This window comes from Ambystoma mexicanum, chromosome 6p (genome assembly GCF_040938575.1).
Source record: "Ambystoma mexicanum isolate Mex_15411 chromosome 6p, UKY_AmexF1_1, whole genome shotgun sequence".
NCBI lineage: Eukaryota > Metazoa > Chordata > Amphibia > Caudata > Ambystomatidae > Ambystoma > Ambystoma mexicanum.
Genome location: NC_090935.1, coordinates 1373441691 through 1373465714, shown reverse-complemented (window position 1 = coordinate 1373465714; position 24024 = coordinate 1373441691). Strand labels below are relative to the sequence as shown.

Here is a 24024-nt window from a genome sequence, read left to right as displayed (position 1 = left end):
AGAGCTGTGTGCTGCAATAATAAATTGCAGATGCCTTAAAAGGTGGAGGAAAGCATTACTCCCAAAAGATGCAATCAAAAGAGGTAAAGTTTCCCAAAGCTAGAGTAAAAGACTGAGTGTGGAAAAAGGTTCCCACTCACTCAGGAAAACTGAATAAAAATCCACGAGTCCAGAAAATAGTGCTGGGGGACACATAAGTGGGGAAAACATTGCACAAAAATTAAATTCTACCCAACAACATTTTATCCACCGCCTTACTATTCTAAGGATGAAGATGTTTCACATACTTAACCTGAAAAGGGCTCTAAGCTTCTACAGTTCTAGAATGGCAAATGTCAGACAGGATGACCAACTATTTATTGATTACACTGGCCACAAGTTGGGCCAAGCCAAACTCTATCACGTTGGATCGTGCGATGCATTTCAGAGTGGTACCCCATTGCTGGAAAAGATGTCCCTGAAAATCTAGGGGACCATTCCACCAGAGGATTGGCAAACACTTCAGCTCACCAGGTGTACCAGTACAGGACATTTGCAATGCTGTAACTTGGTCCTCACTCCACACTTTTTCAAAGCATTACTACTTAGACACGTTGTCGGGCCAGGATACTTGCTTTGGAAAAGCGGTTCTGCACAATATTACATGCTCATCAAAATTTTACAAAAATCCACTTCTCCCACCTTCGTTTTTTATTTTTTTTAACCTATGTTTATTAATTTTAGCAATATATACATACCACCAGAACATATGGATTTCTGTTACATTCATGGGGTGCAGACTGCAAAATATGTTAGTCACAATATTATAACATCCACCCACCTCTAAACTAACCCTATGAACTTATACTGTAAACTCTTGACCATATTGTAGTCATCTCATATGTAATCCAATGTAAAAATTAATCTGACAAGTTAACACACAGACAACACAACAGTATAAAGACAAACAGAATTTTTTTTCATTAATCATATAAATTATTAAAAGGACTCCTTAATGAAAGGTAATCCTCCACCCGATCCTTATTTTCAAATGCTACTTTCTCATATTTAGATAGTATCTACATTTCCACCAACTAATCTCCACCACAGGCTTTTTCCTACTTTTCTAGACTCTTAGGAATCAACTTAACAGCAACCATCAAAGCTTTGTCGATCCATGCCTAAAAAATTCCCTTGCAATGAGACATCTTCCCCTATGGAGTAGAAGCATCACACTCACTGCCGTCCTAGGAATTATTATATTTAAGATGAGATCCACTCTGTCCAAAACCACCTTCCAAAATATCTGCACCCTTGGGCAATCCCAGAATAAATGCAGTAATGTCCCTCTATTCCTATCAGAGCTCCAACACATCTTATCTGCCAACAATGTATGTTTATGCATCTTTTCTGGGGTCCAATATATTCGGCCAATGAGTTTATCGTATGGCCCGTAAGCTTGTATCCATTTTTATTTTGGATCCCACTATCAGTAGATCCTCCCATTCCTTTTCTGTTATCTCGAAATGAATGTCATCCAACCAACATTTTATAAGAAATCCTTTATAGTATTTAATAAGATCCGGATACCCAAACCCCCCTTCCTGCACTACAACGAATAACATATATCTCGGGAAACGTGGTTTTTTTACTGATCCCCCTTAAAAAGTTCTGAAAAACCTTTTCAATTTTCTGCAGAATTTTTTTTTAACTAATAAAGGAAGTGATTGTAAAAAATACAGTACTTTGGGTAATAATACCATCTTCATTGCCTTTATTTTAGCCCATAAATTCAAGGACAAATGTTCCCATTTCATAATATTCATTGACATTTTTTCTATTACCTTATCAATATTTAGTTTCACAATTTGTTTAAGTCTCTAAGAATATGAATCCCTAGATGGCTCACTCCACTTGGGGACCATTTGCAATTCCAGGATTCTAATACACTTTTATTCTATACAACTGAAAGGTGGAAAGATTCTGTTTTATTCCAGTTGATCTTATGACCTGACAGTTTTCCACACCTCCTCCCACATTTCTCTCAGAATTGGACCACACACTGACTGGTTTGAAAGAAGAATAGTCATGTCATCTGCATAAGTTAATATTTTCAGTTCATTACCTCCTATTTGAATTCCCTTTATTCTTTTACATTGCCTTATATATGCTGCGAGCGGGTCCAGTGCTAAATTGAATAAGAATGGTGACAAAGGGCACCCCTGCGTGGTACCCTTCGATGATGAAAATGCTCTGATTATTAAACCATTGATTTGCACCCTTGCTGTTATGTTCATATGTATGCAATTAACCGCCTGGATAAAATGTGGTACAAACCCCCTAGCTTTTAGTGAATATTCCAAATAGCTCCAGTTAACCATATCGAAAGCCTTCTCAGCATAAAAAAAACAAATGGGGCATCCGACTCTTTATTATTATGTGAGCCTATTACATTCAGAATTGTTCTGCTATTGTCATAACCACACCTCCCTGGAATGAAGCCCGCTTGAGATTTGTCAATTAAGTATCCTGTGTATCTGCATAATCTTAACTATTTTAGTGAATATTTGCAAGTCCACATTCAATAACGATATCTATCTATAGTTCTCACATTTACGATGATCCTTATCCTGTTTTGGGATTAAAATTATTAATGCTTCTGTCATTGAATCACACAAAGTCCCTGACAGCAAAACATTATTGAACACTTTACATAATATTGGCGCCAACTGATCTACAAAACACTTCTAAAATTCTGGGTTGAACCCATCTGGTCCGGGTGATTTCCCTCCATTCAGTTCTCTGATCATGCACTAATTGAAATGCAAATGATCACGGATCTGAAAATAAAAAAAGAGATGGAGATTACAAGCAGGTGTGTTAAAAAGATCCAGCAGTTACTAAGGGGCTGGCGAGAACTTTATGAATAACTACTTTGATGAAAACATAGGAAAAGCGGATATACAAGTGGTTTGGGATTGTTTTAAGGCAGTGATGAGGGGTGAACCAATGAGTAGATCTGTTAATGCTAGGAAGAAGAGTTTGATGTAATTAAATAAAATGGAGGAAGAGGTTAGGGACCTGCAGATAAAATGCACATATACTAGAACAGATCAGATCAGAACAGATCAGAACGGAGAAGGTTGGCGGGGGAGATGATAAATCAAATAGATACAATGGCCGATAAGGGGATCTTTTATACTAAACAAAAATGTTGGGTGTGTGGAGAGAAAAATTGTAAAATGCAAGCGAACAAATTAAAGGGAATTGCAGAAGAAACATGTGTTAACTCTATAATAATTGAAGAAGGGACCACATTGATTAAGAACACAGATGTTTGATAACTTTAGAGAGTTTTATTCAAGACTATATATTGAAGATATTTTTCCAGTAATGAAGACTTGAATGTCTTTTTTGATAAAGTTAAGCTCCCCAAATTATTCTCCAGATGGATATAGCAGGGTTGAGGGATATAGCAGGGTTGAGGCAGATATTACAACTGATGAAGTAGTTGAAGCAATAAACCCACCTTCATTTATAAAACTGCTATTGGATTCCATCTACGATGAGGAATCATTAGGAGGACAAAATCCATTAGAAGAACAAATTACTTACCCATGGTAATGTCCTTTCTGATGGATTATCCTTCCACAAATTCCCATCACCCTCCCAGCCTACCCCCCTGGCTTAATTTGTTTACTTCTGTCTTTTAATGCCCAAGCGGGTTATCTATTCCTCAAGACGGCTGCGCAGAGAGGGGGAAAAAACTAAGAAAAGCAACTGGTGCGTTGCATGCTATTTATACTGTCATCGACAATGACGCAGCGCCCCCTGCTGTCAGACAATTTTCCAAGACTGCAAAGCAGGATACAAATACATCTAAGATAAGGAATCTTTGGGAGCGAAGATCATCAGAAAGAACATCAGAGATAAGTAATGTGTTCTCCTGACATCTTCCTCCCACAGATCGCTCATTGGCCCTGCCTCCTCATTCAGAATTGCTTTGATAATGTACTATTACTTTTTCATTTGCATTGTTTTTTGCATCTGTGACAACCTTAAACAATTGGAGGATAAGCTATTACGAAAGTGTGTGCTCAATCTCCAGGTTCTTTCCTTCTAGATAACCTTGGATGTGTTGGCAGATATGGGCCATGAGGAGTTAAAAGAAATTGGTATTAATGCATATGGACACCGTCATAAGTTGATTAAAGGTGTGGAGAGGCTTCTAGGAGGACAGCAAGGTAAGGCGCAATATAGTTTTTGATATTGGAATACCAAAAATGTTACTGAAAAATATAAAGATATTAATTTTTAAAGTGTAATATGAATGAATGGCTGTGATCAAGAGGCACAAACATTGTAAGAATCCCCTTCAGATCATTGTTTAAAGCATTTTAAAGAGCTCATTGACATTAAGAGTAAGTAGACGTCTAATGGATTCCTTCTGGCTGTAAATTCCTCATCTTAAAACTATCCTCCAGGCATCAGACTGCCTTACTTCAGCCCACAGAATCTCCCTGCAGATCCCTGTCTGCATTGTTGGCATCCATGACCCCAGATGTTACATTTTTGGGGAAGATTCTTCTTTTTGCTACTTTCCCCTTCATTGTGAAACCCTACCTTTTTAGCTATTTTGAAACTTTCCTGACTCTTGGAGGGGGAAGTAAATCCTTTGTGCTCCACTCACCTTGCAAAGTGAATCTGTTTTGGGAGCACTCATCAGTCCCTATGGCTATCCATTGTGGGGCTGCATTGACCCACTGAACACAATTTCTCCAAAACCAAGCTGCGCTTCAGCAGAAACAGCAAAATGGTTGTGCTGTGTCCAGTGAGCACCATGGCCTCAAAACAAACTGCGTTTTGCAGCGACAAAAAGATGCCTTCACCATCTTGTCAAGCACATATTGGGCAGGATGGAACAAGGGGACACACTGAGGGAGCTTGCCAGTGTGTTCTTAGATGTACAAAAGAAATAGTGGAAAGGCAGCACTGCTTTGCTGAAAGCCCAAAGTCCCCATTGAAAAAGGTAGCATTTCACCTTTAAAAATAATGCTGCTCTGATGCTATTTTCATCAGTCCTTCCTCAAACTACTGTTATTAATAAGGCCCTGCCATGCCCATTCATATCCCCATTGTGCTTCAACAAAACCAAGCATCGCCCCTGAATGACAAGCTCTGTCAAACCAAATCTGAGAAGAATCAACAAAGAAAGTTAATTTACCCGCACAGGAAGCACGTTCATTTTTGGGTTACAAAGTATCAAAGATCAGTTGTTCAAAGAAACATCAGCTATCTGGGCTATGTCAATTTCAGTGCATCTGTACTTCAAATAAACTACTGCCGACAAGAAAATAACTATGGCTGCAAAACAGTGTGGGAATCCGGGTGGAAAGTCAAAACCGAATTTAAAAAGCAAAGTGCCACCAGCTTGCACCACATGTGTAAAATGGGCTTTACAAACTAAAGAAAAAAAATACCTGTTTTAATGAAAAGTAAAATGTTGAATGAAAGCTTGTCTGTGCCTAGCAATGAGAAGGGGTTGGCTGCTGGGAAACACATACGGGCTGTCTATTCAGCAGGCTTGTTGTTTTGATTGAGGACCAATTAAAATAAAATAAACGTTTTAAACTGCCTTGCGCACTGTGGGAAGTACAGAGGAAGTACTGTTAACTGCCGTGCTTTGGATTAATATCGAGCATTTTCTCCATTCGCTGCTCATAAGGAATTACGTGCTTCAATTGGCATTCCGGCAGGAGGAAGTCTTTCTGCTGAACACCTTGGACTGCCTGATCTAGTGGCATGAGAAGAAGGTGACTTTATAACTTCCTGTGCGCATAACAGGCGAGCTTGGCGGGCCATCGTGCACGTGTGAACCGCGTATACTTAGAGTACATTGTGTGCCTAGCTTGTCTGTCTAGTGGTGCCTTCGTGCACGCGAGAAGTGCGTTAATGCTGTGTCTTTGTGGATTGAAATTATAGTTTACTGATTGGTTGTTTTGTTTTGTCTCCTTCTCTGAAAGGACTGTTTTGGCTGGGCTCCGCCCTCTGTGACGCCCACTCCTCTTGGCAACCTCCTACTTATACCGAGCAGCCAGTGCACTCGCACGCGCACCGTGGGAAGTACAGAGGAAGTACTGTTAACTGTTCACTGTGCAGTGTGCGGTGGGCTGGCTGCTGGGAGGTAAGCTGGGCTGAGTGTATTAATAGTAAACTCTAGGCGTTGAATTGGTTACTTAAGTACAGGGTAATCACCAAATTCCTTGTTGATTGATCATGGTGAATGGTCTCCGTAGTGGGCGAAAAATACACAGTAAGATGAGTAATGATATGAATGATACCATGATAACACACACAGATAATGAGGAAATGGGGGACTTTGAGAGCGAAGAGAATGATTTATCGAACAAGGTGGGAACATCGGCGTGTGTAGAAACCCAGGGGGATAGGTCTGGCAAAATAACGCTGCCCGAGACATCAGTGGAAAGCACTCACGAGAATAATTCTGAATCGACACTAGAGACCTTTAAACTCAAAGCAATGAACCACGATTTTGATAATGGGATTCTAGGTGAAACCTTAGAGTATGGGAAAGGTGAATTACTGACAAAAATGGGTATCACTACCACAAAGCCTAGATTCTCCGATGTATCAATTATTGCTCCTGCTATTGAGGCATTGTTGGATAGGAGGATGCGTTTTTCTAGAGGGCCCTCCACCCCAATTAAAGCCAATAAGTACTGCATGGAGGATGTACATGTGCACATTGACTCTGATCTAGTACCTCATATGAAGGCCCAGGGACATATTCTATTCGATGACCAAATTGGTAATAATGATGCGAATAAGGAATTCAAAAATTCAGAGACTAGCTCTCCCTCAGAAGTAGAAATTCCCCCTGAAGGGATTCCGAGGATGTCAGGATTTCCTCCAGCACTTATACCCTCCCCTGTTGAACCACAAATACCTTTATCGGTTCTAGAAGGTGAAGCAGAACGTAACCTAATTGAGCCCTCAGATATCGGAGTTGAGTTTCCGGTATTGTCCAGGATCCTTAATTTACTAAGTGAGGGACATGGCCAGACTCGCATCCAACTTGGATATTCACACAGCATGCTAACTGACCTGCTTACTAAGGTCAACAGAATAGAGGGGTTCTCCAGCATGGGGTCTGGCATGGATTCACATGCTCATGAATATTCCCTGTCGTCAGGCTGGGAATCCTCGGTAAAGAAAAAACCAGTATCAGTTTCGTTTCTGATCTGTCTTTCGTAGTAATAACCAATCACTGGTCTCTGCGTCATACTGACCACAGCCAATGACTGCCCTCTACCTAAGCACCGCCTCTGGCAGCCATCTTCAGATTTTTACCGCACGTTCATGTGTTGGGATCCTCGTGCTATTGCTCTCGAGCGTTAGTGCTATTTTTTCGCGCTTTTTCACAAAAAAACTTCGATTTTTTCGGTCAAAAGAGCCTCAAGCTCCACCGATCCTACATCCGATCAACGGGGACCTGTGTCGGATTCGTCTGCGCCCCTCAAGGGTGAAGATTTCGTCGAGCTACACTTCGGAGGACTCCAGAAGCTTCTCAGGCCCGGTCTCGGAGATGGCCCAGGAGAAGGGAAGCTCGACGCCCGGAAAGCTGTTCAGGGTCTGTCCTGGATGCCAGCTGCAGAACGTCTTTAAAGAGGACGAACACTCTTTCTGCCTTTACTGCCTTCATGAGGACAAGACGCACGTGGAGAAGGACTGTGCGTTTTGCGGCAACATGTCGGAACGGACCATGAAGGACCGCCATCAACGTCTCGCCAACTGGCTGGAGGGTAAGAGCCCGTCCGGCGAGAAGAAGAGGAAATCCGAGCGGCCTTCTAAGACCTTTGAGGGCGCCCCGGCGACGGGGGCCCAACATAAGGCTAAGCACCGCGAGTCCGCTGGCACCGGGAGCGCCGAACGGTCGGGCTCTACGGACGTCAGGCAGGGCGCACCCTCCCCGGCACCATCAACCACGAGCCAACGCTCTGGGTCGGGTAAGAGGAAGGCCGAGCACCCGGCGAAGCTCCTGGAGAGGCCCCGGTCGAGCTCTAAGGCAGAGGAGGAGCGTGGCAGTGCCCCCTCCCTCAAGGATAAGGCGGTGAGCGCACCTAAGGTGGTGAAGGCCTTGATCCATCCGACCAAGCCCTCTATCGAAACGGTCGCGGCGGCCCTGGCTCAGCCTGTGGAGGCTACACCAGTGGTGGCGACCTCGGGGCCCAGAATCTCCCTGCCTCCTCGGAGGGAGTCTTCTTTTGTGCCCATCGATAGGACCCCCGTGAAACCCCCCGTGGGGAAGAAGAAGGGGGGGCAGGGCGTCGTCGTAGATTCGGCCTCAACCTCAGAAGAGGAGCTGATCGAGGTCTTAAGCCACGGCCTAGGCGTGGAAGAAGGCCAGCCCGTCGGAATGGACCCCGACGCAGGTGACGACGACATCGTCGAGGATACCGACGGGGCCCCTGCTCGCCCGCCGGATTCCCCTCTACCAGCGCCGCAAGACAACTCGGCGGCCATTTTGTTGGCCATACAGTCCTTATGCTCCGAGATAAGGACGAGGCTACCGTTACCGACGGAGGAACCTCTCCCGTCGGGGGATCCAGAACCGGGGCCTTCTGGTGTTCCCCCTACCAAGAAAAGAAGGATCCATCCACCACCTCCTTTTCAACCGTCGCGCCCCGTCCAGCCCTCCTCCCCTTCCACCCGAGGGGATGATACGGGGACTGACACGGCAGCGACGGGTACGGACGACGAGGCATACGACGAGGATATTCCGTCGTCGCCTCCCGCCAAGGCTTCTCCGCCCGACGAGATCGGATCTTTCCACTCCATAATCTCCAGGGCTTCCGAGCTTTTCCAACTCTGCCCTGAGGAGAAGAAAAAGGAAGGCTTCCTTTATCAGCGGCGCGAGGCCAAGAGGAAGACGGTCCTCGCAGTGCCTCTGTTGGACGACATTTGGGATGAGGGCCTTTCCCTCCTCAAGAACCCTTCCACGACGCCAGCTAGAAGAGACCGGTACGAGAAAAAGTACCGGGTCCCGGACACGGCCCCCCTGTGCCTCCGGGCGCAGCCTACCCCGGATTCCGTCGTCTCCGCGGCGGCCAGGAAGAAAGCGGGGGGGGTGCGGCCTCCACATCGACTTCCCCGCCGGACGGCGAGGGAAAGAAATTGGATGCGATGGGACGTAGAGTCATCTCGTCGGCAGCGACGACGATTAAAGCGGCCAACGCCTTGGCTATCGTGGCTCGCTACGACAGGGAGCTCTGGTACAAGATAGCTCCCCTGCTGGATTTTCTGCCGGACGACAAGAGGGCAGAGGCCCTGGAGATCCTGCAGGAAGGTGAGGTGGCCTCGGACCACGCCATCACCGTGGCGACGGACATCGCCGACACTGGGTTCCGCCAGTTGGGCAACGGCGTTTGCCTTCGACGTCGTGGATGGCTCAAAGCTACGGTCTTCCGGCAGGACGTCCAGACCAGAGTCCTGGACATGCCCTTCGACGGGAACAACCTGTTTGGGAAGACAGTGGATGATTCCCTTCAGGCCATTAAGGCGGATACTGAGACAGCCCGGGCCCTTGGAGTTCTGCAGCAACGACGGACGCCCTTTCGGAGCAGCGGAGGCAAGGGCGCCTCCAAAGGTTCCGGCGGCGGTTTCGCTTCCTACCGTCAAGCGGCCCGCTCGTCGTCGCAAGAGGCCTACAGAGGACGAGGCAAGTCTAGCGGACCCCGCCGTCGTCGCCAAGGAGGTCAAGGCGGCAAGGCCGCGTCCAAGCAGGATTGAACCGGCCGTGGGGTCGGGCCCCCACCGAAGCACCCCGGTGGGAGGCCGGCTGGCGAGCTTCGTCAGCGTGTGAGAGTCCATCTCCACCGACCGTTGGGTGCTGGACGCCCTGGCCCGGGGTCACGCGCTCGAGTTTCAGAGAAGGTGCCCGCGCGTCCCCCCCGTGGCCAGGAAAGAACTTCACGTCCCTCAACTTCTCCTGGAGGTAAAGGCAATGCTCAGGAAGGGCGCCATCGAACTCGTCCCAAAGAGGCTTCGGGGCTCCGGAGTCTACTCGAGATACTTCCTCGTGAAGAAGACGACGGGAGGATGGCGCCCCATCCTAGACCTGCGACGTCTGAACAAGTTCATCAAGGCGCAGAAGTTCCGGATGGTCACCCTCCAGCACGTCCTGGGTCAGCTGGAGGAAGGGGACTTCCTATCGTCGTTGGATTTGGAGGATGCCTACTTCCACATTCCCATCCTAAAGGGGCACCGAAAATTCCTCAGGTTCGTGGTCCAAGGCCGTCATTACCAGTTCAAAGCCCTCCCCTTCGGACTACGGTCGGCACCCAGGGTATTCACCAAGTGCCTCGCACCGGTGGCGGCGCAGCTGCGCCGCGAGGGGATCCACGTCTACCCCTACCTGGACGACTGGCTCATCCGCGCCAAGACGAGGGAGCTCGCCGTGGTCCACACGGCAAGGACCGTCCAACTCCTCACGGACCTGGGATTCTCCGTGAACTACGCCAAATCCCACCTGGTGCCCGCGCAAGACGCACTGTTTCTGGGAGCGAGGCTCGACACAGTGTCCCTTCTGGCCTCCCCGTCGGAGGAGAGGACCAGGACCATCTTGGGCAAGGTGCAACGGATGTTGGTGGCCGACGCGGCCAAAGTGAGGTCCATCAAGTCCCTCCTCGGGATGATGTCTTCCTGCATCTACCTCATTCCCATGTGCAGGCTCCGGATTCGCCCGTTGCAAGAATTCCTGGATGCGCGCTGGATCCAGACGACGGGCAGCTTCGAGGAAAGGATCAAGCTCGACGAGAGCTTCCGACGAGCGATACGATGGTGGGGCACCCGCGCGCATCTGACGGCGGGCATGGACTTCCAGACCCCAGCCCACCAAGAGACTGTGACCACGGATGCCTCCCTGGAAGGGTGGGGAGCGCACACCGAAAATCTGCACGCAAGGGGACTCTGGCTCCCGACGGAGAAGTCCACGTCCTGGAGCTCCGTGCAGTGTTTTGGGCCCTCAGGTCCTTCCTTCCGTCCCTCAAGGGCAAGGTGGTGAGGATCTTCACCGACAACACCACCACCATGTTTTACATCAGGAAACAGGGCGGAACCAGGTCCCCAGCGCTGTCCAAGGAGGCGCAGGACCTGTGGCATTGGGCCGTCGCCCAAGGGATTTTTCTGGTGCCGTTTCATCTGGCAGGGATAAAAAACAACATCGCCGACTCACTCAGCAGGGAGCTGCGCTCGTGCCACGAGTAGGAACTACGGCAGGATCTGGTGGATCGCCTCTTCCGACGGTGGGGCACACCCCAGATCGACCTGTTCGCGACGGCGACGAACACCAAGTGCCGGAGGTTCGCCAGCAGGTTTCCCCAGGCGAGGAGCATGGGCGATGCTTTCTCGTTCCCCTGGGAGGGCCTGTTCCTCTACGCGTTCCCTCCCTTGCCTCTGCTAATCCGGCTCGTCAACCAGCTCAAGAGGTCACGGTGCAGGATGATCCTCGTCGCACCTGCGTGGCCGAGGCAGATATGGTTCCCGGACCTTCTGGACTTGTCAGCGTCCCCGCCAATCAAGCTGCCGGCGGGCGCGGATCTACTCTCCAGGGAAGGAGGCGCCATCCTCCACCACGACCCGAAGTCGCTGAACTTGCAGGCCTGGCTCCTGCAGCGCTAGAGTTTGGAGGATACGACATACCGGCCGACTGCAGAGAGGTTCTTGCAAAGGCCAGGGCGTCCTCGACTCTTAAATGCTACGGACACAAATGGAAGAGGTTCTCTGTCTGGTGCCACGCACAGAAGATTAACCCTCTATGGATTACGGCTCCCCAAGTACTGCCGTACCTGCTGACGCTGGCCAAAGCTGGTCTGGCACACGCGTCCATCAAGATTTATCTTGCTGCGATCTCCCGATACACCAGAACCACGGGGCGGACGTCCTTGTGGTCTCATCGTCTGGTGAAAGAGTTCATGAAGGGACTGTTCAGATCGTTCCCTCCGGTGAAGGCTCCGGCCCCGGCGTGGGAGCTCAACGTGGTGCTGACCAAGCTCATGGGACCTCCGTTCGAGCCTCTGCACTCGGCCCCGTTGAAGTTTCTATCGTGGAAAACAGCTTTTCTTGTGGCCATCACCTCTGCACGACGAGTGGGAGAGATCCAGGCCCTTTCCTGCAAGGCCCCGTACTTGACTTTCCACGACACGAGGGTGGTGCTCAGGACGCACCCCTCCTTCATGCCCAAGGTACCGTCGGACTTCCATCTCAACGAACCCTTGGTGTTACCTGTGTTCTTCCCGTCGCCTTCGTCGCCGGCTGAGAGGACTTTGCACTCGCTGGATGTAGCTAGAGCGCTGAAGTTCTACGTGGACCGCACGAAGGGTTTTCGGAAGACGTCACAACTCTTTGTGAACTTTGGACCTGTCAATCAGGGGAAGGCTCTCTCGAAGGCTTCCATCTCCAGATGGCTCTCCGGCTGTATCATGTACTGTCACCGGTTGGAAAACCGACCGCTGCCTGGCCGTCCGAGAGCCCATTCCACCAGAGCGATCGCAGCTACCACGGCGTTCCTATCTGGTGTGCCCCTGCTGGACATATGCAGGGCTGCTACGTGGAGGTCGACGCACACCTTCACGAAATTCTACTGCGTCGACCGGGATTCCAGGGAGGAGTCCAGGGTCGGCCAAGCAGTGCTGCGCAACCTGTTCGCCTGAGGTGAGCCTGGTGAGGAGGTAAGATGCTTAATGTTAAGTTTGATGTGATGCTTAATGTTGAGCCTTTGCCACCTCCCATGGTTGTGCATGTGTGTACTGCTATGTATTCTTTATTCATGAGCATGTGAATCCATGCCAGACCCCATGCTGGAGAAGGAACAAGTTACTTACCTGTAACTGTTGTTCTCCAGCATGGGTCTGGCATGGATTCACATGCGAACCCTCCCGCCTACCCCTCTGCGGCTCTTCACTTGGTCATACTGCCACTTCACGTGCTTCCAAATCTGAAGATGGCTGCCAGAGGCGGTGCTTAGGTAGAGGGCAGTCATTGGCTGTGGTCAGTATGACGCAGAGACCAGTGATTGGTTATTACTACGAAAGACAGATCAGAAACGAAACTGATACTGGTTTTTTCTTTACCGATGATTCCCAGCCTGACGACGGGGAATATTCATGAGCATGTGAATCCATGCCAGACCCATGCTGGAGAACAACAGTTACAGGTAAGTAACTTGTTCCTTATTGTTCACTTGTGACATGTTAGCGGCCCTCTCTAATGGTAAACAAAGGGGGAGCCCCTTACCGAAGAATAAAGCTTCTCAAACGCCCGCTGACCCACTATTGGGACCTATGGCGACAACTACCTTTTTGCAGCAGTTACTGCTGGTGATCCTACCAAAAATGATACACCAGCTGCAGCAGAAACCAAACATCTAACTGAGATGGTATTGGCTAATGCAGCGGCCTTGCAACAGATACTAGCCACTATAACAAGGAGCAGTCCAAGTGTACTACCTGTGGATGCTCAGATGACTAGTGATGATGTGATCGCCGCTCCGATCCCAGCGATACCTAAGTTAGCAAAAGAGGAACGTTTGGATAGTCCCTCAGCTTTAACCAACTTGATTGACTTGGAAGATTATGTCGGCACGATTTGAAAACGCTCACCTGTCCTGTCAAGGAAGCAGAAAAAAATGCTGCTGAGAGCAACAAAACGTAAAATCAATCAAGCAAAAAACATAAAATTAAAGAATCATCAAATTCTCCTTAAAGTCACTTTAGACTCATTGAAAGTCGATCCAAAGAACTTGTCCAATGAAGAAGAGAGGATTGATCTATTGCAACTAAATAAAGAGTCAAGGGCAGTATTGAATATTGATGTAACACACAGCCCTGGCAACTCTCAGATGTCGCCGATTAAAAACAACACAGGAAGAGATTTGGGGGGGATTGCTGTGGGAGAGCATGGTTGTTCGCCCAAACAAAAACAGACAAGGTAAGCATACTACAATAATGGACCTGAATACGTCTAAAGTAGAACCCCCCAAGCCAGATTTATGAGGTCTACTCTGTATCCTATCCTAATGATCAAATGGCAAAAAAAGACGGAATGTTCCTAACCCCCGAGATGCCACCTATTATGGGATGGGAAAGCAAACAACTAAATTTTCCAAAAACGAGCCTAAATCGATATGCAATGCTAAAGGCCTTTCAAGAAATCCCAGCATTACGTACTATCAGAAGCAACTATATTGACTGGGTTCGTTTGGCACACAACAATCCTACGCGGATGATATGTGGCTATCAGTCACATATCATCACAAGTCTGATTTGGGCTCAGCGAGAAGATCTGGAATTATTGGGACTACATCCTTGTCTCTTTAATACCAGTGAACTCGTGGAAATTTTCATTGCAACTATTCCTGAATCCCCGCAAATACCTAATTCAGTGGGTTCTCAACCACTGATTAATGAGGAGGTGCTGAAGCAATTTATGAACTTAGCAGCATCCCTTGCGGGTATGAGTATGGGGGCGTTGACTCCATCTGCCCCGCACACAAAATTGGGAGGCAAATAGGATGAAAATCTGGGGATTGGGATACTTTCCTGGAACTCATGCGGTAGTGCTAATTTAAGGTTATGGAATGAGTCTTTGGATAGGGATAGTCGCCCAGGGATCTGTTTAATACAAGAAACTATGTCCATTGGAAATCTAGTCGTAGAAGGGTTTGATTTATATTGGAATGAGGTCACTGTTTCTTTTGAAACAATTACTAATCGACTGAACTATATCTTTGAAAAGGCTTTGATACATAAATTAACGTTGAAAGTAATAATTGGTGGGGATTTCAATTCCACTTGTGTATTCATAGATAAGAATGGGAAATATGCTAAGCATGATTCGAAAAAAAAATCCCAGGTAAATGGCTTAAAGTGGCTGGAATTCATTCTCTCATGGGACATTCAATGTGTTCCGTTCAAAATGGGAAGCTCCCAGTATACCTGGGCTAGAGGTACCTGCGTGTCACTTATTGATTTCATCCTTGTTTCAACGGGGCTGTTAGAACTAATGGACCCCATAGCAATTCACAATCTTGGGAGGGGAGATCATTTATCTTTGAATTCTAAGCTTAGATTAAATGTTATGATTTTCGATAATATCCCTATGCTTGATGCCATTGAATTCGATCGCGTAGGTGCCACACTCAAGTGGACTTCTAGCACCTGCAATGAAGTTACCAACACAATTGAAAACGATACCTTGATTAATAGGTGTTGTGTGTCTAGTGGAATCTCGTGTGTCATCGCTGAGATCCAGAACTCCATTAGAGTTGCACTTCACATGGCTCGTTTGATGAAATGTAAGGCCATTAAGCCTACATTTACACATCGTCATCAGTTTAATCTAAAAGTAGTTGCATTGAGGAAAGAGAAACGTCTACTGCTTAGACAACTTGCCAAAACTAATTTTACAACTAGTGAATTTAATCAAAGCAAAGCTCAAATCAATATGACCTATAAAAGACAACTAAAAATGATGAGGTATGAACTGATAAATAGGGATAATCAGCATCTAATTACTCTATTATTAAAGAACAACACGAGACAGGTGTGGGCCACCATGCGTACCCTGTTTGATAATACTGAGTCAATCAGAGAATCGGCAATATCTGCAGTAGTTTGGATGGCATATATCAAGGCTAAATTTACCAAACCTACTGCCTTTTGTGGTTATGTGGATATCTTAATTTTTAGGCCAACCCTGTGTGGTTGTCCTTGGATGACAGAAGATATAAATACGATCATTAAGAATTCTAAAGGATCTAGAGCCCCAGGTCCGGATGGGATTCCTCCTTGTCTGATGAAACTTAACCCGGATTTGTGGGCAAGGATTCTCAAAATAAAATTTGATGCGATTTACTCCCTGGGCTACATTGCGTATTCGTGGTGTATGGCCAATATCATCCCAATTTACAAAAAGGGCCAATTGAATGAACCGGCCAATTATAGGCCGATAGCTTTGATGGATGCTGCAGTGAAGATCTTTACTAGCTTGTTACTCCAACATATTAATCAGCACATCATAAAAATCAATCTTCCATCGAAATATCAAACTGGTTTTCGACGTCATATGGGATGTCAACTTAATGCGACGCTTATTGCTCATGTATATCAACAGACGAAATCTCATAAGGCAGGCCCGGTATACATGGCGTCACTGGATGTTACCACTGCATTCGACTCCGTAATTAGACATATTTTAATGTACAAAACTGATCAAATTTGGTTTTCCAGAGCAGCTTGTTGCTATCATTGCTGCTCTACATAAACAAGCCACTTATCGTATTCGTTTGACAAGAAATGGGGCATTCACCGATAAAATTTCCACCAAGATCGGCCTCAAACAAGGATGCAACCTTGCTGCGGTCCTATTTAACTTATACTTATTAGACTTGGACGAGCAATGGAAGGATGCCATCATTTTTCCTGTTAAACTGAGGGTAACTGCGATGAATTGGTTGAGTTTTGCAGAGGATTCATTTTTTGATAGGATCCCTTTTGGGTTACAGACAAAATTGGCCTTATTGAATTCCTTTGCAAGTAAACACAATCTAGAGATCAATCTAAAAAAATCCTTCATAATAACATTTATTGAAGGTCGGAAAAACACTTTTAAATTTGATTGGGGTCTGAATGGAATTGCTATTCCTACATCTACTGCCATCCGCTACTTAGGTTATCAACTGCTAGTTCATATTCTTTGGAGGGGTGGAAGACAATTTTGTCTAATAAGGCAAAAATGCTAACAACGCAGATGAAAATGATTCATCATCTGGGGAAATACTCAATGATCCCTTTAATGAAATGTTATGCTCAAAAGATTGAACCAATTTTATTGTATTCTCTAGATATGTTTGCTGGATGTAGAATCTACTCTGGATGTGATTCAAGGTAAAATGTTGAAAACTGTATTGGGTTTGGCTCTCTCCACCCCGAATGCTATTGTGTGTCATGAACTGGGCTTATTACCATTATCGGTGAAATGGGACTGGCGACTTCTTGTGCACTATGGAATAATGCTAGCGCCCCCTAAAGATTCACTTTATGAAGATCTTGAAATTATGATAAAGAAAGGATACCCTCCGTCGTTTCTAAAATTTAGGACTAAGATGGAGGAGTTGTTAGCTAGTGCCATGATCCCTCGGGATGATCTGGTACTGCGCTTGCCTTCGTGCAAACTTAAAAACTGTAGATACCATTGGTGCCTATTGATTGATTGATAAAATTAATGAATACCAAACCTTTGGTGAATATGCGAAATTTACATGGCAGTGGGGACATCGACCGAAGTACCAGGCCATCTTTCCTTGTGAATGAGCCAGGAAGACGTATCTGAGATTTCGTTTGAACCAGTTACTTACGAATGAGCGACTGATGTCCTGGAAATCCTATAATAACTCATCTAACAATGGTCAATGTAGATTCTGTAATGGGAATAGTACTATGGAAACACTGGAACATCTTACAGTCTACTGTTAATTTTTTGAACCCATCAGAACCCACATACTTGGTAAATACCTTTACATAGTATCTAGCCTAAGCAGAGTGTCCCTTTGGGAAAGATGCATGGCAGGTACAAACCAAAGTCTCATTATGTGTTCAACAAATTTTTTAACTTTTTAATAATTCTTGAGCAAAAACTATCTGAAAAGCTACTAATTGCACCTGATCAATTACCATGAATTGCACATTAAGATTGCCTCAAAAGAGGAATATTATGATTGTCTTAAACCTTTGTGGCAGCTTGGTCAGCGCATCCTAAAGTAGAATTCTTAAGTAAATGTTGCGTTTCCAATTGGGTCTAGTAAAGTGGCGACTATGTACAATATGAAATGAATAGAGGATTATATTTCTACTAAGGTCCATCGAGTGAACCTTATAGCTTTATTCATGTAAGATAGTGATGTCTAACTATAGACTAAGTTAGGCTATCTGCTATTTGTGATGTTAATGTGTAAGCAATTGTTTTTATATTTTATGGAACTATACTATGCAGTGACGCTATGTAATTTTACTATGTGATGGATTGTGTTTGCTATGATCTAAGTGTATTATTTGAAATATTGTATTGTCTTTTTGTCTTGTTTTTAAAAGAATTTTGTAAAGGTTTGAAAAAAACCATAAACAATAAAAAAAAAAAAACTGCCTTGGCTAGATTTTGCAAGCTTCCAAAAACAGGTTATTCCAGTTGGCAGAGCTAAGGCTTCCTCCCCAAGAAAGGGAACCACCATAAACTCTCAGTAGATACTAACACCTACGTGGTCATTACTAGGTTGGACAGAATCTGGTCTGGGCTGAATCCTCTAACTATTGAACTCCCAGGACAAGGAAGTGTGAAGTGGGGAAGGAGCAATAAACTTTCAATCAAGCTGGGAAAACCTCACCTCACTCTGGAGGAAATGACAGTTGGTGGCAGCTGAAGAAGAAATTAAATGGTCCAGTGACAAAGGACTGTCATTTGCTTCCAAAGACTATTTATTCATAAAAATGTAAAGACTTTTATCTCTGCAGCAGGGCCTTGTGAAAATGTAAACATTTTGCAGTTTGAAAGTGATTTTGTGGTTTATAATTGGAGACATTGCACAATTCACTGACACCTTGGGAACAGAAATGGCAAAGAATTGGGGATTATAAGGAAAGTTTCCATGATGCCATTGCGAATTTTAATACTTACCTACCTTATGATAATCCACACACGTGTATACATTTACAGAATTTTAGGCCGAATCTTTCATACTCAAAATTACCAAAAAGTATAAGACGACAATGTCTCACAGATTTCAGAGTTGGAGTGGAATGGTCTCCATAAAATATGCAACCTGTTTATGTAAGTTGCTAAGAGACTTCAACTGTATAAATGTACCATTTGTGGCAAAATCGGATTTTAGCTAAAGTAACTGTGGGAGGTTTTTGAACATTGTAAAACTCGCATCATAAATCTGACATTTTGCCTTGAAATCCAACCAGTTGAGAGCGAGGCGGGGACTAGCACCCCTGACCAATACAGTCGGTTAGAGGTGTGCTTAGTTAAGCTTGCACAGCCATATACTTTGATGATGTCACTATGCATTATAAATGAGTCCCTGACAAGACTCTAGACAGACCCTCTTCCTGAAGTTCCTGATCTGCTCCATCCATCTTGCTGATCCCAACTACAAGGCCTAAGCATTGCTGACCCTTCCAGCAAGGCCTCAATTCTGAAATCCCACTAAAATCCCAAATAACCAAAAGGGAAAGCTGTGGTATTCTTTTGGGAAGCATCCTGAACCAGCCTGGCTGACTGCCCATTACCTGCATGCCCACTGCAATCCTGCCATTCAGCTGTCCTTTGCCAGGAGAATTACCATCCATTGACCCGAGTTGCCCAGCTGTTCGCTACCCGGTGACCAGACCTTGCCCAGCTGTCTTTTGCCAGGTGCGCCAGCCGTGTGGTGACCAGAACCTGGTGACTGTCCAAAAATCTCAAAACTAGAAAGTGGACTCAGAGTATAATCCCTACCCCATAGAAATACATAGCCTACCCTGTCTTGCCTTTTTACCTAAGGAATCCTATCTTACCCCGATAACTTGTTGAAACTGTTAGAATTATCCTCGCATCCTGTCCTTAATTTTTAAGTGCTAGCACCATCTCTTTTCAATTTTGTCTTGTGTAATCCTGAGCCATTAGTCATATTTCGTGTGGTCGGACTGGTTTCCACTAGGGTTGGGCACTGGGGTGACAGGGTTGAATTCGTGAATCAACCTTTGATCTTACTGTGTCCGTCTTTGGTGGTTTCTTCTGAATACTCTAGTTTAAAGTAGGACTGTTCTTGTCGCAACCGATTTCCTTTCCTATTTCACAGCTTCATTTTACTCAAAGCGCACCTTTTTATATCTTGCCTAACTCATCCAGTTTCATAGCTAGAGACCTATTTTCAACTCTATAGTGTCCCTGTGATAAATATCCACCCCAGCCCAAGAATCGCCTCCAAATTAGAGTATTTCATCCGTTTTTATTAAAAACCATTTGGGTAATTTAAATCGGGAATTGAGAAAATTGAAAGTTTTCCCACGTGTCATTTGGCTGAAGCATGCTCTAAACTTGCCACTCATTTTCGAATTTAATGCCTTTTTCTGATCCATTGCCAGTGATATAACATGCATGCTGTTGTGATAAAACATATTTATATTATTTAACCACACATTAATTATTTGCCAATTCCGAGTGTTATTTTAGGCCTTTGTTAAGGGTTTAAAGTCTTTTTGCCTCTTATTCTGTGAGGGAATGTCGGATTTTTATTCTATCTTCTGCCTCTTATTCCTGATTGCCTGCTGCTTCTTTCTATCCACAGAATTCGATTATATGTGGGTTGAGGGGACATTTCAGGGGGAAACCTTAACTTGGGTGTTATCTTTCATAAAGCAAAAATAAGTGCTCCTATTCAACCGTGCCCTATATACTTTCTAGAGGAAGGTTAACCAAGTGCATTGCTTTCATTTTCATTGTAATTATCACCCCATTGGCGATTGCTAACCGATTTTTAAAAATGGTATGATTTCTTTTGAGTTTTAAAATAAATAAATATTGCATTTCACAAACCAGTCTGGTTCATGGTCCATTGTGACCCATGGTATTTTAGAAAGGGGGTGTGATACGAATTGTGTACCATCTCAAATTGAATTTGCATAAAATGAGTAGAAAGGCATCCCAGTTGTGCGCTACATACTATGCCGAGACCAAGGTGTGTGTCGCCAGATTGAAATCCTTAGCACCATGCAGGAGACCTCTGTTCTTCACAGTAAAATTACATGTTTGTTTTGATCTGCACACATCACCTTATGTTAAGTAAGGTAGGGCCACATTGTGTGTCTTGCTTTTTTTGAAGTTTGTGGTTGCTTGCATGGGTCCAGGATGGGCTAGTGGCAGAAGATACTTCGATAGTGTTTTTTTATATATTGTTTTGTGCAGCACATTTGCATTCTTCTGCTTAATGCCAATTAGAGTACATTTACTCTAAAATGACTGTGCCAATAGATGTTTGCCTGTCCTTTGCCCATCTCGTAGCTTAACCTTCTTCCTGCCCTGGAGTGGCCAGTTTTTCTATATATAGTAAGCTTTCCCAGGAAAAGCTCCAGCTTTCGAGGCAGTCACAGCCTGTGTGTGTAGCCTGATGTGTTGACTGGCTCTGTCTGGGCCCAGTGCACATCCATCCCAGCTATGTCTGTTATTGGGCAGATACAGTGGCCAGGGGCTTGGATTGGACAGCCCTTGCCAAATGCTAATGGTACAGATCCTTGCCATTGGTGGGTTGGGGGCAACTGTAGCCTGGATTGTGGATAAGAGAGCAGCTCCTACAGGCTTTAAGATCATCATTGGAGCCAAAACCCCTACGAAGGAGAGCACCTCACTGAAGACCCGCAATTCATTGTTGGATAGCCAGCAGCTCTTCCTTCACTTTCCCGGCAAAGTCTGGTCTCTCTGTGCATCTCTTGAAAGACTTCCTTGGTGCTTCAACCCCTGAACCTGTGGGAACAACCAGAAACCAAACTCTGCACTGAGATAGTCACTGAAAGCTCCCAGAACAATCCTATAGACTAGCAGGACATCCTGAGCTACTTCACTCCAACAGTCTCTGTCCCTATTTGAGACTTAGGACTCGGCAGATTCTGAGTCTGTGGAACAAAAAGCATGTCCTTGAAGTTGCAGCTCTCCACACGAAGAGCAACCTTGCAATGTTAGTTTGTTTCGACCAGGCCATCGCTGTTCACTACCTCCATTGCGTCCTGGGAGTCCTCTGATGTTGTCGACTGAGTCAAGGTCCAGTGGTTGGCGTTTCCTGAATGTCCAGCTGTCCATTGTCCAGATACGGTCCAACCGAGCCTGGAACCATGAATTACCCACACACAAAAACCTGACTCCTGAAGTGAACTCTGCACCTGAGGCCCATAGACTTTCGCCAGTGGAACCAAGACACAAATCCAGAAGGTTCTTCGATTTTAGGAAGTCCTGTGGTCATCCGTGAGTGAATCAGCGTACAGGGGTTCATACAATGTACCTGTTTTGCCCTACCCCGCACCTCCATAGGGTTGCATGGGCTTAATGTCCTAGCCCTCTCTCCCTTGATTATCCTGGCACTGTGGTGTTCTGGCCTGTTTTCCTCCCTGGTTCTCTGCTAAGGTGGTTGGATTGTGAGAGTGTTGAAGACTTTCTTCCCATTTTTTACTGTACTTTGAAAAACCTAAAAAGGTCCTGTTTGCTCAGGCAAACGCTTGTTCAATCTTCCTAAATCTTGGCCTCCAGAAAATACTTATTGGGACCTGTCTCTACAGGCTCCTGACCCTTTCCTTTCCAGGGAAGGACGTTTAAAGATTGTAAACCTACATAAGTAAGCTGCTAACTAATTTATTCTCAACCTATTAGTTCTCAAAGTTTTGATTACTTACCTGGTTCTATTTCTTTATTCACTTGCTTTGATAAACTTTCAGTATTTTGAAACGATGTACTGTGTTTAACTGTGTACTGTTAACAGGGGGACAAAAATTTAAGTTGCAAGCTACTAGCCAGCCAGAAGTCACTTGCCACCTCAATGCTATACATCCACACCATTTCCTACTTGCCAAGAATCAAATATCACTCGCTAATGGCAAGTGTACATTTTAAATCCTGTTGTTAATGCTTTTAGCAGAGTACATATAAGCGAATGCGTAAACCATTCTAGTGAGTGCTTGTGTTCTGCTTACCTGTGGTGTTTCATTGAGTTTGTCAAGGCATGAATAAATAACTATTGCAGCGGACTGAATTCTCCCACAGATGTCTCATTTTGATAGCACATTCCCTCTGTGCCAGCTGCTAGAAAAATTCTGGCAGGTGTTGTAGTGCGGCTCTGTGTTGTCTTAACCTGTGGTAGCCTCGACTGCACCACTTGTTCCAGATTTGACATTGTTTATACATATAGCACCTCATTATGCCCCATACCTCAGTCTTTATTTCTGCATGCTGTTTCGGAACACTGCCCGACAACATTTATTTTTCTGGAAATTCTTTTGCCGCCAATATGTCGGGTTTCAAGCGTTGCAAGGACTGCAGCTCGAAAATGTCCATCACTGACCCACACAACATCTGTGTGTGGTGTCTCGCGGTGGAGCATGTCACCCAGCAATGTTGTTCCCGTCAGCACATCCATGCGATGGCTCTCTTGTGAGCTATCGGTGAAGCTGTCAATTGGGAGGCCTCTTTGGAGTCCAGGGACAATCCGCCACCAAATCCTCGGGTGCGAAGACTTAAGAGCTTGCGATAAAAAATAAAGAACGCTATCGCAAAAAGTCGAAAGACATCTTGCTCTTGCAGCATATCCACCACTCTTCCTCCTCATCCTCACACAAAAAGAAAAGAAGCGCAAGCTGTTAGTTTTCTTTTTTCTTTTTTTTGCAACTCCATCCCTTCCCACCCCCATAAGAGCTCCATGCTCTTTGCTTTGTTTTTGATCTTAACATGACTTTTGTAGGGAAGTAAAGTCTTCAGCTTCACCTCACTTTTGCTCATTTGTTATGGGGAAACAGACTAGTTTTTCAGACTGTTAGTACTGGGAAACTTTGTTTCCCTTTTACATTTTTTTAATTTTTACATTGCACACATCACCTTGCAGTGCAATGGGCATACTTTTGTTCCTCCCTAGTCTTTTACACTTTGTATTTTTGGTTACTTATGTGTGCCTAAGGACAAGCCGGGGACAGCAGTTACATTTTTTAAATGTTTGCTTTATTTTTCTTGTGCACATTCATGTTTACTGCATATGGTTACTAAATGGCGCTAGTGCCCTGAAATGGCCGTACCACAATATTTTTAGCTTGTTCTTTGGCCATATTGTAGTTTGGCTTTCTTCCTGCCTTCCCGTGTTAGGAAATCCCATATATATGGTTATGCACTTGCCCTCTGTCTAGTAAGCCTTTGTGTGGCCGAGGAAGGGGGCTGGGACTTTCTAGTCCCAGTCCA

General features: G+C 45.3%; 1 protein-coding gene across 3 annotated transcripts in view; it reads left to right on the top strand.

The window, feature by feature from the left end:
- TNKS (tankyrase) overlaps positions 1-24024 on the top strand; it is a 2071987-nt gene that overhangs the window by 1649524 nt on the left and 398439 nt on the right. For all 3 annotated transcript variants that reach the window (XM_069626094.1, XM_069626093.1, XM_069626092.1), the window contains one exon: positions 4103-4223. In XM_069626094.1, coding sequence (XP_069482195.1) covers positions 4103-4223 — 121 coding nt within the window. The remainder of the gene's footprint in view (positions 1-4102; positions 4224-24024) is intronic.